Genomic DNA, 14,685 nt, shown 5'->3' with positions numbered 1-14,685 from the left:
TTTAACAAAATAATCGAGTTCAAGGATTATAATACTTAATCCAACCAAGAGCACACAATAGATTGATAATTTTGAAATTATGGAAAACATAAGTTTTGTAGTTGTGGTTTGACTGCGCATCATCCGCCGGTACTTATGGGATATCCAATATGCATTCATGTTGTCTAATGTAAAACGATATAATCGGTTTATCGAAGTTAGAAAAAAAATAAAATTAAACTTAATCATTTACTAATCTTCAATTTTGTGCTTAATTGTCTTTTACACTTTTCAATATAATGGTTGACGTGTATCTTGTCATGGAAACCCCATTTCATTGTATTGGTCGATTTGTATTTTACTCTTAACTTTAAATAGTGGATTCTCCATACCTATGTTACTATATTTTATAATTGTTCTTAAAAGAAACGATTAGATTTTGTCCCTCGTCCACCCCTTCTTGTTAAGTTTAGTCCTATGGTCTTCTAATCTAGCATCTAGATTGGAAGTCCACTTCAGCTAGGATAATCTCCTAAGTCCTATGGTATTTCTAATCTAGCATATTAGATGCGCTGAATCATTCAACGAAGAGTAGATTTAGGAAGTTGTGCTAAATTATTCAGCGAAAAGTAGATTTAGGTTGCGTTGTGGTTCAACGCAACTATCTCAACCGCCAGATGAAAAAATAAATCTAGATGCGCTGTACCATTCCGAGAAAAGGTGATTTTGATTGCGCTGAACCATTCAGCGCAACTATCTCACTACTAGTTCATATGCGTGCAACTGCTAGGAGAGAGAACTAGTGTTAACAGATAGACAACACTTCTTTTTTGAACTACAACACTTTTTGGATAATCTAGCAGCCAAATCTAGCTCAATCGACTTAGTCTTATTATACCACACTACTATTTGGCCAAAATCATATTTATCCATTCATAGCCCAACTGGATCATGCGTCCTTATGCATGGTGGGAAGGTGGACAATAAAATGTCCCCCTTGGTAAGTGGTGGAACCTTTTATCATTCAGCCCCTATACGGGTCTCAAGACTCTCGAGTCTTAACTTCCTTTTTTTTTTTTTGATGGGAAGATGAAATATATTAACTAGCAAATATAGTACAGAAGATTTACAATTTCGTTTCTATCAAATACATTAGAGATAATGCTAGAATGCTTAATTTTTTGTTTGAATTTCGTAGACATATGTTGAAGGATCTTTATTCTTGCTTCCTTGGAAATTAGGTCCGCTGCTGAATTATATTTTCTATTTGTAAACTTTACCTGAGCTTGAGGAAGATCTCTTAAAATTGTCTTTGCTTCTTTAACGATGTTTTCGACTGTCCATGAGAGATTTGTGTTGTCCTTGTTGATGCTGTCTGCCAAGACTTTACAATCAGTTACTATTGAAACGCTAGACAAGACATTGTCTCTTAGCCAGATGACCGCTTTTTGTAAAGATTTCGCTTCCGCATGAAAAGCCGAAGTAGTTGTCTCCGAACCCGCTGAAATGTGCATAAATGTATGGTGATCTACTGAATAGACGATATGAGCGTATCCCATTGAAAGGTCTTCTTCCTTGAAAGAAGCATAAATATATACTATCCAGTCAGTGTTTATATCTGACCATCTGGTATTGATCATCATTAAGTGATTGGTATCCAGTCCCTTTGTTTTATCCTTTTGAGGGATGGATTGCAAAAATCTGTTGATCTGATCAATTAGTTGCATTGGATTTGGGATTATATTTTCAAAGACCACCGAGCATCTATATTTCCAGATGAACCATAATATGGTCGAGATTTTTCCTACCAAATTATCCAAATCTGGGTATACAAGCCACCCTTTAACCCATGAAGTAATTGGATCTGTATTAGCTGAAGAAGTTAAGTTTCCTAGCGAAAAACTGAACCAAATGGCTTTGGCGAAAGGGCAAGATCCGAATAAGTGATTCTCGGTTTCCTGAACTTGAGAATTGCAGAGTTGACAGTTTGGTTCAATTTCCGGGTTATGTGCCCCTAGTCTCGAAGATGTAGGCAAAGCTTTTCCAGCTAGCTTCCACACAAACAGTTTAATTCTTAGAATTGCCTGAATTTTCCATATACTTTTCCATGAAGTCTATTAACGAATTATCATCTTCTTGAGATTGATTTGCTAAGAAATAATAAATGTTTCTTGTCGAGAAGAGTCCTAAATGATGGTGTAACCATTGGATTTTGTCTTCTTCTTCTTTTCTCGGGGTTATGGCTTGAATTTTCTTTCTAACCTTCGGGCTAAAGTAACTGTCTAGTTTTTCTTGATCCCATTTATTCTCTTCAGTTATGAGCTCTTGAACTCTTTTTGGAACTGTGGCCTGCGAATCTTGTGGTTGCGGTATTACTTCCGAATTTGGAATCCATTTATCTTCCCATATTTTAACCGAGTTTCCATTTTTAACTTGCCAGACAAAGTTTCCTTTAATTAAATCTAGACCTTTTCGGATGCTTGTCCAAATCCACGATAATTTAGAAACTTTAGAAGCTTCTAGAGGATGAGAATTTGGAAAATATTTCGCTTTGAGAATTTTTGCCCATAGTTGGTCTTTTTCTAATATTAATCTGCTGGCTAGTTTAGTGAGAAGTGCTATATTAAATTGATGAGGGTTTTTAATACCTAAACCACCTTGAGCCATAGGCTTGCATATGTACTTCCAAGCTCTGATGAATCCTCCTTGTTTTTCTTATCCTTCTTTATTCCACCAGAAATTTCTTTGGATGCGATCCAATTGATCCAAGGTTTCTTTCGGTAAGGCAAGCACCTGCATTTGGTACGTTGGGAAAGCTTGAAGGATAGATTTTATCAGAACTGTCCTCCCCGCTTGAGATAGGAGTTTGGATTTCCAACCTTGTAGAGTGGAGTAATATTTTTGTAGAAGCGGCTCGAAGTTCGCTTTTTTATTTTTATCAAAAAATAGAGGAGTTCCGAAATATCTATCATTTTTTGTCATCAGGGAAACTTTAAGAATTCTGGCTATTATTTTTCCATGTTTAGGATGAATTTTTGGACTGAAGTAGACACTGGATTTATGTAGATTTATCATTTGTCCCGATCTTAACTTCCTTCATCGAACACATATGGAGTCAAAGACTGCCATCAATTATTTTCGTAGGCATTATTGAATCGGATAAAACATGTGGATTGTGGAAGTTGCCTGATCCACATGGTGATAATAGACGTCAAAATCAACCAACATATGTAATGCAATTAACATATGGGTAGATATATGTTTTTGGCAATTCCATATGACATTATCAGAAGCTTCTTCTAAGTCCACTTTAACCACCAAGCCAGGTTCTTTTAGACTTTTTCCCCTTCTGTGAGCAGAAGATATACATGTTTAGAGAATTTCAGTCAACTACGACAAAGATGATATAAAAGCATCTGTATTTCATCAGTCAAATTACAGTGATATGTTGCTTTTAGATGATGACGATGGTGATATTACAGAATTATTGGTTAGTTCACGTCCCTTGGTTTCAAAGGGAAAGAATACAACAGCAGTCCCAGCAAGAAATACTACAACCACAAATAAGAAAATGGCAAGTGTTTGGTGACATCCATGTATCAAACCTACTGCCACCATTGGGCATATAATGCCTCCTATTCTTCCCACTGAACTTGCTACTCCTACACCAGTCGTCCTAATAGATGTCGGGTAAATCTGCAGAATAGACACCAAAACCAAATTTTAAGACCATGCATCACAGAGGTATATAGGACTAACCTCTGGGGCATAAATATACACAACAGTGAAAGTTCCTGTAATACAAATGCGAGCTCCAAAAAGAAGAGCCGTGGTTATATTCTCAGGCTGATGGAACATTAGAGGTAAAAGGAATATGCAACAAATGAAGAACATTGTTGACGTTGAGAGCTTGCGCCCTATCCTGTCTACAATAGCTGCCGCCAACAGAAGCCCAGGAAACTCTGGAACAACAAGTTAAAGTCAAACAGTCAAAAACACCGAACAAATTTAGATTTAGTCTTCTTGGATGAAGACAATATTGGAACTTAGTTTACCTGCAAAACTCGTTATAAGAACATCTATATATAGATTGTTATCTGTGGTTGGCGAGTTTCCTGAATGCAAGGAAGTTGGGTCGCATTGACTATTCTGGATGCTTAACTCCGAAGTTAGCAATACGAGACCATAATATGAAAATGCATTACCAAAGAACACAATCCATAACAGAAGTGTTGATCTCACTAATTCTGGTGAAAGTAGCAAAAGCAATGAAGATAGACCTCCTTGGGTCTCTGACGATACTTTATTCTTAGGAGACACAATGGGGCTATCGTTTCTCTTTGTGGGTGATAGTAAAAGAGTATCTTCTGATGGATTATTTTTTTCATCCAGCTCAAGCTCATATATGTGATCCGAAACAAGCTTGCCTGAAGGAAGTTCAGCTCCATTCAGTCTCGATATTTTCTCTAAGATGGAAAGTGCTTCATCTATTCTACCTTTTGTGCAAAAATACCTTGGTGACTCTGGCGTAAATTTGTAAAATATGAGTAAAAATAATGTAGGAAAAGAAGACAGTCCTGGTAGCCACCTCCATCCCAGTGTCGGCATGACTAACTGCAGTAAAAATATGCCGCCTGATAAATATGCAAAATAAACCAAAATACAGTCTCAAACAACTTTATGAATACGTTTTTGGATAGAGATTTATTAAGAAATACAAAAGATGTGTAAAAAACTTGGTCACTGCAGAGGATTATAGTAGTCATACCCATGCAAGAGAAGCCTCTAAAACTGTTCCAAGAGTCCAGAAAGTAGAAAAGATCACCATCCAAGTACCTCTGTTAGCAGCAGGAATAAACTCTAAAAACCATGATGAGAGGACTGGGCCACCTCCCAAACCAACACCAACCAAACAACGGAGAAAAATCAATGAAATATAGTTTGGGGCCAAAGCGCTTAAAAACCCGGCCGAAAAAGTGCAAATTGCAGTTATGAGGAATCCCTTCCTGGAAAATGAAAGAAATGAACATATTAGGAGATATATTATAAGAAGGAACAGTTAAAGGTAAAAAAGAAATCAAATAATCAAGCAATGCGTTTTTCTATTTGTATAAACCTCAGCTTCGATAAACTAATAACGAAATACAGAGCAGACAAACATCAACTCAGTCACCTATGTTTAAGCAGTGGTCCATAAATCACAACTATAAAAGGCCAGTCAAGAATTTTTACGATCCGGACATGGGATAAGAAGAGTTTTGTTTTGATTTAAGTTCAGTCATGTTCGGTGTTGGCGAGCAGTTACGTCTAATCCTAAATTAGAATAAATTCCCTCTTTGGTTGGTCTGGAACAGGACGCTCAAGACTCGTATAGCTATGGACCTGTGGTAGCAACATTAGCAACATATTTTGGATGAATTCAATGCTGAATAAAGACAAAAGAATCATGAAACCCGTTGTGGTTTGCATTCAAAAATTTGTAGTTTAAGACTGGAGGAATCATGAGGAACATAAGATAGTAAAGTTAAACCAAATAGAAAGGACCTGCCTCCTTCCGTGGTTATCTGAAACTATTCCCCAAGTGTAAGCTCCAACTAGCATACCAGCAAAGACAACACTGGTAATCATGCTTTCTTGACGAGAAGAAAGGGCCCATTCAGCCTGAACTGCTGGTCCAACAAAAGACAAAAGCATCATCTCCATCGCTTCTGCAGCTTGACCCATCCCAGCGTAAGCAAGTACAAGAGCTTGGAAGGTCCCAAAACCCATTTTTGTAAGTGCATCATCTACAGTGTACCTTCTCCTCCTCCTCCTCCCATCTGCACTACCAAGGGAATATTAAAGTTTCAGCCGGGATTCATACAATAGTTGATTTTGTACATTATTAGAAGCCATATGTACCAACATTAAGTTAGTTGTTTATAACATGGAGGGTTATTTTACATTCAGTATTTTACTACTTCTATAGAATCCAAAATAGAATCTCATCAGAGATATGAACAAAACTAAGAAGCAATAACAAGGAAACCCATGCGATGAATTGTTGGATCTTGAAACCAAAGAGTGTGTCATCAGATATAGTCAATTTGTTCTTAACAGACACTTGTTCAATATGTTCTATATCATCATTCATCATGTATTTCAAAAACACCAAATTTGAAGCTGAGATGCCTCTCTAGTAGGTTGGTGAAGCTTTATAACCTTAGGTTCAAACTCGTCTATTCACCAATTTATTGAAAAAAATAAAATAAAAAATTGAACCGAACTAGTGCAAATATACAAAAAAAATGCAAGATTACTCAATGGCAGAAGAGTGGTGTTTTTGTTAAAGAGAATCACTGTTAGGAGGTAGGGAATGGTAGCATATTAGTGCTCGGAATGATAAATGGTTGCCTCATGTTTCTATCCCAAAGCCTAGACAAGGAGCTGAAAATTAGAATCTTTGAACCTTTTGCTAGCCACAATGGACTACACTCCACTAAGTGGATAGGTACTACAAATTGCTCTGTCTATGTCAAGTCTGCTTATACATTACTTATGTCATAGAAATGCTGAGGTTAGAAAAGTGGAATGATACAGAATCTGGGATCTTAATGTGATGCCTGGGACCCAGATTTTCTTTTGGAAGGCAATCACCGATCACCTCCCAGTCAGAGAAAGGATGGGAAGTTTTTTTCCAATCAATATTAACTCTCTGTAATAGAATAAATGATGAAAATGTTGACCACTTATTCTTAAGGTGTGTTTTTGCAGAATCTTTTGGGAGAGATCTATCTCTGTCTCACTTAATAATATGGGGCTTATTTGTGACTTTTCAGGAGACACTTGATGCTACCCTGAATCAGATGAAGCAAAAGGAGGAACTAGTAGAGAAGCTGTCAGATAGGAAGCAGGACAAGGACTTAGCAGAGTGATTCTGCTCAATGAAATCAAGAACATAGTCCTAAGCATTTCATCTATAGACAGGTACGAACCAGAATAGGAGAAGGCTTTAAATTGACAAATTTTGCAACACAAACAATGTATACATTAGAGGGGTGTCTATCGAATTACCTCTTCAAATGGGCTAGTGAAGGGGCATAAAGCTATAGTGGTTCGATTTAGTCACCAAATTCCAATGCATCTACAATAACAGAAGCATAACAATTAGAGAGATTTGAATCTCATAATCATAAAGATGTTATCTTTAATTGATTCACAAACTCAGGGGGAAAAAAACTTACTCTGATTAGAATGATAATGATGAAGGAATGAATAAGGGATCTTCTGTTCCTTCCCGTTGTTCTGGGTTTGAGATGTTTTCAGATCAAAGAAGATGAAAATGAGGGAAGGGGTTCCGCGGAAATTGGTTTTTTGCCTGTGAAGTCAAAGTCTCGTTCTTAGTTTGGTTTATTTTCTTGCTTCAAAGATGCAGAAGAAGAAGAAAGAAAATGACTGTGTTGTTTATTCAAAGAGACTCAAATGTGACAAGAGAGAGAGACAACGATCTTTTGTCTTGTTTAGTTTGGGGATGTGGATTTATGTATTTTAACGGTTGTGTTGGGACTTTCTTGATTCCATAGGGCCACTTCTCATTTTGTTACACTACTTCGTCCATTCATCCAAACACTTGGCACCTCAATTTTTTTTTTCCAGAACTCGTCATAAAACACCAAGGTGATCAAATTTGTGGTACAAAAAATCCATCCATATTATTTTTAATAAATAAAAACCATTTGATTAAAATGTGGCACAAAAACTCCATGTCAAATAATAATGAGTAAATTTAGTTTTTATTATTTAAAAAAAAACCCTAACATACCCTTTTTATCTTGATTTCTTCTTGTTCTTCTCTCTTTTCTTTTTTCTTCTTTCCTCCGCCTCCTTCTCCCCACCACCATCACCACTAGCAGCAAAAAATAGCTCCGCGAACACCAGCAGCAACACCTCCGTTATCACCAGCAGCAACACCTCTATCTCCTCCACGAACACCTTCGTATCCTCCACGAACACCTCCGTGTCTTTTCTTTTACTTTTATGTTCAGATCTATCACCAACAGTAGCTCCGCCACCACCATACCAGCTGTTATGTCCAGATCCGTCACCAACAACACCTCCATCTCTTCCACAAATACCTTCTTCTCTTTTCTTCTACTTTTATGTTCAGATCTATCACCAACAGTAGCTTCGCCACCGTCAAACCAGCCGTTATGTCCAGATCCGCCACCAACAGCACCTCCGTCTCCTCCATTAACACCATCATCACCTTCTTCTCTTTCTACGTCCTGATTTTCCATCAACAACACCACCTCCTCTTACTTTTTTTTTCCCACCACTACATGTCAGATCCGCCACCAACATTACTTCTGCTGCTCCTTCTATCATCTAAAACCACCACCAATACCTTCAAATCGACGACCAACAACACCAGCAAATGATGATACATCTTCATCGTCGAAATCAATATTGTGTTGGGGAAATGACATATTTATGATGAAACCAAAATTGGTTTCATCAAATTCTGACAGTTTTGGTTGGTGAAAACAGTAAACTTACGATGAAACCAAATTTGGTTTCATCATAAGCTTGCCTATTTTCTATCATGAAACCAAAGATTTTTTTGTTGAAACTAGTTTTAGTTGAGGAGGTAATGATAGTGGTGGTTGTGGTACTGGTGGTTGTGGCGGCGATGAGGGGTGGTGCAGTTGACGGTGATGGTAGGTTTCATCTTATAGTGTTTCATTTTTTCTTCCTTCTCCTTTCTTTTATGATGAAACCAAATTTTGGTTTCACTTGATTTTTTCCTAGTTTAATCGGCATGACTTGGAAGTCGTCGTGTTTGGTTTCATCATTGAATTTGTGTTGGTGAAATGACAATATGTGGAAAAATGATGAAACCTAATTTGGTTTCATCGTATTTTTTTCATTTTGTTGAATATTGATCTCTATGAAATCAATTTTTGATGGTGAGACAGAGGTGGATTATTTTTTGTTGAAACTAGTTTTAGTTGAGGAGGTAATAATAGTGGTGGTTGTGGTGATGATGGTTGTGGCGGCGATGAGGGTGGTGCAGTTGACGGTGGTAGTAGGTTTCATCTTATTGTGTTTCATTTTTTCTTCTTTCTTCCTTCTCCTTTCTTTTATGATGAAACCAAATTTTGGTTTCATCATTTTTTTTGTTTGGTTTCATCATTTTTTTTCTCATTTTGTTGAATATTGATCAATGAAACTCTTTTTTTTTGTGGCGGTGGCGGCTGGTTGGTGGTGGTGGTGGCCGGCGATAATGGTGGTGTTGCTCGGCGGCGGCGGTCTGTGGTGGTGGTTGGCGGCGACGATGGTGGCGCGGTGGTGGTGGTGGTGGTGGGTGGCGACCGGTGGTCGGTGATGGTGGTGGTCGGCGGCGATCGGTGGTGGTGGTCGGAGGCGGATGGTGGCCGGTGGTGTTGCTAGTTGGTGGTGTGTTGTTGTATTTGGTGACAATATAATAAAAATTAAATCTGGGGTTGATTTATGTTTTTGTTGGGTTAATTTAAACTAGCAGGGTAATATGGACAGTTTATGCTAAATGGGGTTTTTGTGAACAATTTGTTTTGTTGGAGTTTTTTTCTATGGATAGTGACACCTTTGGGGTTATAACTCACGGCCGGTTTTTTTTTTTTTTTTTTTTTTGATAAACAAGGAACCTTTTCATTAATGGAAATTCGAGGTTATAATAAATTTAAGATCGAAAATAAGAGAATAAAAGTAACAAGAACATACCGTAAAAGTACAATACCGAGAAATCCGACAAGCGAAAGAGAAGGATTATCAGAGTAAATAAATAAGATCCCATAAAATCGGAGGAAGAATGGTTTTTCTTGGAAATTAATCCCAACCATTTAGTTTTTTTTTCTTCTTTGGAAAGATATGCTCCAAAAATAGGAGTGATTTGCTCAAATCTCTTATAACTAATGATGAAGCTTTACTCGTCAAAGAAATCACCGATGAAGATGAAGATTTCATCGTTGGAGAGCATCACTATCGATCTTAGAACCCAACCCAATAGTCAAGAACCGCCATTAAAGCGAAGATGAACCTCAAAATAGTAGATATATAAAACAACCATAATGGTGTAGATAGTACAAAACGTAATAAAAATTAAGCTAAAACTACTAACTAACCTAGAAAACAAGAAATGGTGAAGAAATATGCTCAGATACGGTCCAAAATGGACCAGATCTGAGTAGAGAAGGGTTGTTCTTGATGGTTTTGTTGAAGAAGGAGAATGAGGGATTTCAAATCTCTGAATATCCCAAATGTGGAAGAACGATTCTAGGTGGCAGGCCTCAAAGAGGTGTAAAAAATTATCCCCGGCCAAAAACTTGGTGGGCCCGGAGATTTGTATGAAAATTAAGCGCAATAAAAACGGGGGCCTACAGTAATACCGCAAGTGCACGGTCGTCGGTTGTAGCTCGTGCAAGTACGGGTCGATCCACAGAGATCGGGTGTGTTTTGGAGTGTTTATAGCTATTTGGGCTCTAAATTGCTATTGTTGGGCTTTGGGTACCAATGGATTTTGGTAACCAATGGGTTATGATTGTGCTTAGGGCCTTTGAATGATGAACTGAGAACTTGGGCTTTAGTCTCTGAATCAGGCTTTTGATTAAGCCCACAGTTGATTGAATTGGGCTTTGGTTTGAGCTGGGCCTGTGGTCTTTCAACAATTTACAATGGGCTTTTGGTCTTAGAAACTGGGCTTGGTTTAGCTAGGCCTTTGGGCTTCACTGAATTGAACTTGGGCTCAGTGTTGAAGTGAGCTTTGGGCTCAGTTGCAGCAGCAGCAGCAGTGGAAGGGAGGCAATGCAGCAATGCAGAGGAAAGCAGCAACAGCAGGGTTGCAGGGCAGATGGGTTGCAGCAGCAGCTGCACAAGCAGTGCACAGCAGCACAAGGCCAAGAAAACAGCAGCAACAACAGGGTTGCAGCAGTGCTGCACAAGCAATGCAAGGCAAGTGCACAGCACCAGGGGAAAGAAAAGGCAGCTGCAGCAACAGCAGGGAAGAACTGGCAGCACCAGGTAGCAGTACTGCACAGCAGGGAATGCAATGTAGCAGTGCAAAAAGGCAGCTGCACAAGCAATGAGTAGCAGGGTAGGAAAAAAAACAACAGGGCAAAAGCAATGGAAAAACTAGACAGCTGCACAAGCAATGCAGTAAACAACAAGATAACAGCAAGCAAAGATGACAATGAAGAAAACAGTGTGAGCAAGATAAATGAACCAAGGCCTAAGGCCAAGGGCAAGGATGATAGTGAAACTAACAGAGCAAGGCTAAGGCAAGAATACAGGCAAACAAAAAGAATGGGAAGAGAATTAGCTTGCTATGAGCACTAATTTCTCCCAATGCTCAATCCACAGTGCAACCTAAGCATACACAAGGAATGGCAAGATAATCAGCTTGCTATGAGCACTGATTTCTTCCATTGCACAATCAGTTCAGTGCTTCTAAGGCTTCTAGCCTAGCATTCCATCACTTCACATGTATCACAAAATTAACACTAAACATTACATGGCACTAACAGGACATTAACAATGACTCTAACACATAAACAAGAACAACACATGTTAACAGGACACATGTAACAGAAACATTACAACATTTAACATTAATCAGGAAACAAACATTAACAATGAACACAAACATCTAACAGTAATAAACTAACACTAACAGGGAACAACAGGATTAACATTAACATTAACAGAACATGAAACAGCACACACATTGAAATTAAACATCAAAACAGGAAATTATCATACAAAAATTAAACATTAGTATCAAAACAGAATTAAAAATAAGAACATTAAATTATAAAAACCCTAAAATTGAACAGTTAAAATTGAAATTAAAATTAAACATAAACTAACCCAATTTTGGGGGAATCTCGGCTAGCCCAAGAACACCCTTCACTCGTTCTACACCATGAGCTATTTATACTACAAAAGCCCCAATAATTTCCAAACCCTAAAATTAAAATTAGGTATTTAAATTCCGAAATTGCTCACCAAATCCGCTGAATTGGTGGTGACCCATGCCTCTTTTCTTCTCTCTCGGTCCTTCTCTGCCTCCAATTGCGTCAATTTCTCCCTAATTCGAGATGTTTTATCAACCCTCACCTAGGTCAGTTGGTGAGAGGAGTTAAAGCAACTCGGCTAGGGGGATGGTGTGGTGTCGGGTGATGATGGTGAAGAAGTGATGGCGCTGCAGAGGTGAGGTGGTAGAGATGGTGGAGCAGGTGGTACGGTGGAGCAGTTGTGGAGTTGGTGGTGGAGAAGTTGCAGAGGAGAAGGAAGGAAGAAGTCGATGGAAAGAAGGAGGGGAGTGTTTGGCGATGGGTATAGGGTTAGGTCTCTAGGGTGTGAGGCGGGTTCAGCGATTTTTGATGTTTCGCGAAGCTGGACCGATGGATGGGAAGATGGTAGGTGGATCTGACGGCGATGCGGAGGCAGGCGATGAGAGACCGTCGGATGAAGAGATACGACGAAACGAACGGTACTTGATGGAGTTAGGTACTGTAGTGTAAGGCGGAGATATCAAACTTCGATGCACAGCAAGGGAGCGACCGTCGGATGCTCCTGAGAACTGATCTGACGGCTGAAGACGCAAGCGGGTATGGATTTGGGTTTTAGGCTTTTGGGTATAGAATATGGGTTTGGGAAATGAGCTTGGGCTTGGAAAACCTTGAGCCCACTTCTTCTTTAAGAGCAACTTTCTTCTTCTTGAGCCCATTTCCAGCTTTTTGGACGTGCGCTCCATTCTTTGCGGCTTCCTTGCGTAATTTCTCCCGGCTTTTCACCACTTTTCTGCTCTTTTTGCTCCGCAACTCATCCAATCTTTATTTATTACCTAAAAATGCAAAATTAAGTAAGAAAAATATTTATTCTTGAAAACAATGAAAATACAGAATATGGGATAAAATGTAGAATTAATGCATAAAAGATGAGTTAAATGCCAACAAAAAGGGATAAATATATACAATATTTGGCACTCATCAAATACCCCCAAACCTGAATTTTACTTGTCCTCAAGTAAAACAAAACTAAGGAAATCCTAACTATACCACTGTCGCTGGTCTCTCGAATGCATTTAGCATATGCACTAAGCCTTTTAAACCACTAAGTGTCCCTAGTGGACGAGTTGAAGTCTCGTGAAGGTTTGCTTAGAACGTACCTACAAAGTTCTAGGTCAAAATATAAGCTCAGATTCCATCAAATGTGACATGTGCAAAACAGTTTAAGCTCACAGCAAAATGGAGATGTCAATCTACTATCAAAGGCACAATCCTAGCACTGATAACAAAAAAGACATGTGATAAGAGTGTAAAGTGTATCTACACATGTGTAAAGAAAGATCTGAAGTATGACTACTAATCACCAAGAGATAGTTTCTCAGGCTAAGAACTGAGGTCGAAATCTGCTAGCTGTCCGGACTTTACGAGAATTGTGAATGAGTTGGAGGTATTTCACAATTACTCGCGTTGTACATCAATGGCATACACCCTCCTTGCTTATTACAATAAAACAACAAAATGACTATTTACATGACTATTTACATTGACTATTCTCTTTTATTTTTGGAACAAGAGAGAATGGAATTGATAAATACTTGATGATTTTTTTTATTTTTATTATATTTTTTTTTTTTTTTCTCTTTTTTTTTTTTTTTTTTTTTTTTTTTTTTTTTAAAAACAAAAACACCTTTGATACATAACAAAAGAAACAAAAGTTACATGACACTTTGCAAGAGGTAGCCCTTTTTGATGCACCCAGTTAAATTCGATGGTTGTTTTTCTTAATGTAACCTCCACCTTCTATCCCAACCAACCAAAGAACAAGCTAGTCAAGTTTCGTTCAGTATTCTAAAGTGATTGGCAATCGTAACTTCCTATCAAACACCTTGAAGATCGAGGCCATACATGTATTGGTAGATCGTGCGCGTGCAAATTTCTTATCACTATGTGAATTGTGCTAGAATCAGGGTGCCTAAATATCTAGACTAAGACTCCTAATAAAATACATATTTGCACAAGAGTCAACATTTCAAGGTAAATGAGCTCCATTTTTATGATTTTTTTTTTTTAATTTTTTTTTTTTTTTTTGAATTTTCAATTTTCAATTTTTTTGGAATTTTTCAATTTTTTCAAAAAAGAAGAAGGAGTTCGTTTTCAATTATGGCAAATTATCGTGGTATCTACTCTATACCCCCAAACCTAAACTAAACATTGTCCTCAATGTTTCAAAATATGGAAAGAATTAAAATGCAACATATGGAAAGGGACATGCTGAGTAGAGTAAAAGGAGAGAGAATACCCGATTTCGGCGAAAGCAGAATTAAAACTCCGTTATTCAAGGCAAAAATCCAACATATTTCAGCCGAGATCATATTGGATTAGCAAAATATATACAAAAGGAAATTTAACTAACACATTATCTACAAGAAAATTTGGTTTTTTTAATGGGATTGGACTTTTTGGAAAAAAATTGGTTTTGTTGGGAAAAAGACAAATTTTGGTTTTGATGGGAAAACGAAAAAGAAAATTTGGTTTAAAAATGGGAGCAAAGTAGAAATTTGGTTTTAAAAATTGGGAGCAAAAGAATTTGGTCTAACAGTAACCATATGGTGGTTATGTACCATCAAATAAGTGGATTTTGAACCTTCAACCTGATAGATTATTACTTCTTGGTCTGAATTGG

General features: G+C 37.9%; 2 protein-coding genes across 2 annotated transcripts; both read right to left on the bottom strand.

Moving 5' to 3' along the window:
• Window positions 1-1,082: 1,082 nt before the first annotated feature.
• LOC113295487 lies at window positions 1,083-2,646 on the bottom strand. Its single transcript, XM_026543821.1, has 2 exons — window positions 2,242-2,646; window positions 1,083-2,063 (listed from the first exon to the last, which is right to left on the bottom strand). The coding sequence occupies exons 1-2, from the start codon at window positions 2,644-2,646 to the stop codon at window positions 1,083-1,085; spliced, it is 1,386 nt and encodes a 461-aa protein (XP_026399606.1).
• Window positions 2,647-3,391: 745 nt separating this feature from the next.
• LOC113298965 (organic cation/carnitine transporter 7-like) lies at window positions 3,392-7,452 on the bottom strand. Its single transcript, XM_026547866.1, has 6 exons — window positions 7,203-7,452; window positions 7,033-7,102; window positions 5,528-5,798; window positions 4,748-4,985; window positions 4,035-4,593; window positions 3,392-3,941 (listed from the first exon to the last, which is right to left on the bottom strand). The coding sequence occupies exons 3-6, from the start codon at window positions 5,746-5,748 to the stop codon at window positions 3,703-3,705; spliced, it is 1,257 nt and encodes a 418-aa protein (XP_026403651.1). The 5' UTR covers window positions 5,749-5,798; window positions 7,033-7,102; window positions 7,203-7,452; the 3' UTR covers window positions 3,392-3,702.
• Window positions 7,453-14,685: the final 7,233 nt, after the last annotated feature.

The sequence above is a fragment of the Papaver somniferum genome, chromosome 7, assembly GCF_003573695.1.
Source record: "Papaver somniferum cultivar HN1 chromosome 7, ASM357369v1, whole genome shotgun sequence".
NCBI lineage: Eukaryota > Viridiplantae > Streptophyta > Magnoliopsida > Ranunculales > Papaveraceae > Papaver > Papaver somniferum.
The sequence above is the reverse complement of the archived record's forward strand: the minus strand, read 5'-3'. Positions and strand labels throughout refer to the sequence as shown.

Coding starts and splice junctions, on each gene's coding strand:
- LOC113298965 (XM_026547866.1), bottom strand. CDS start 5,748: ATGGGTTTTGGGACCTTCCAAGCTCTTGTACTTGCTTACGCTGGGATG. Junction 4,594..4,747: donor TAGAGGCTTCTCTTGCATGG/GTATGACTACTA, acceptor TTTTTACTGCAG/TTAGTCATGCCGACACTGGG. Junction 3,942..4,034: donor TCTTATAACGAGTTTTGCAG/GTAAACTAAGTT, acceptor TTGTTGTTCCAG/AGTTTCCTGGGCTTCTGTTG.
- LOC113295487 (XM_026543821.1), bottom strand. CDS start 2,646: ATGGCTCAAGGTGGTTTAGGTATTAAAAACCCTCATCAATTTAATATA. Junction 2,064..2,241: donor ACAGTTACTTTAGCCCGAAG/GTTAGAAAGAAA, acceptor TGGAAAATTCAG/GCAATTCTAAGAATTAAACT.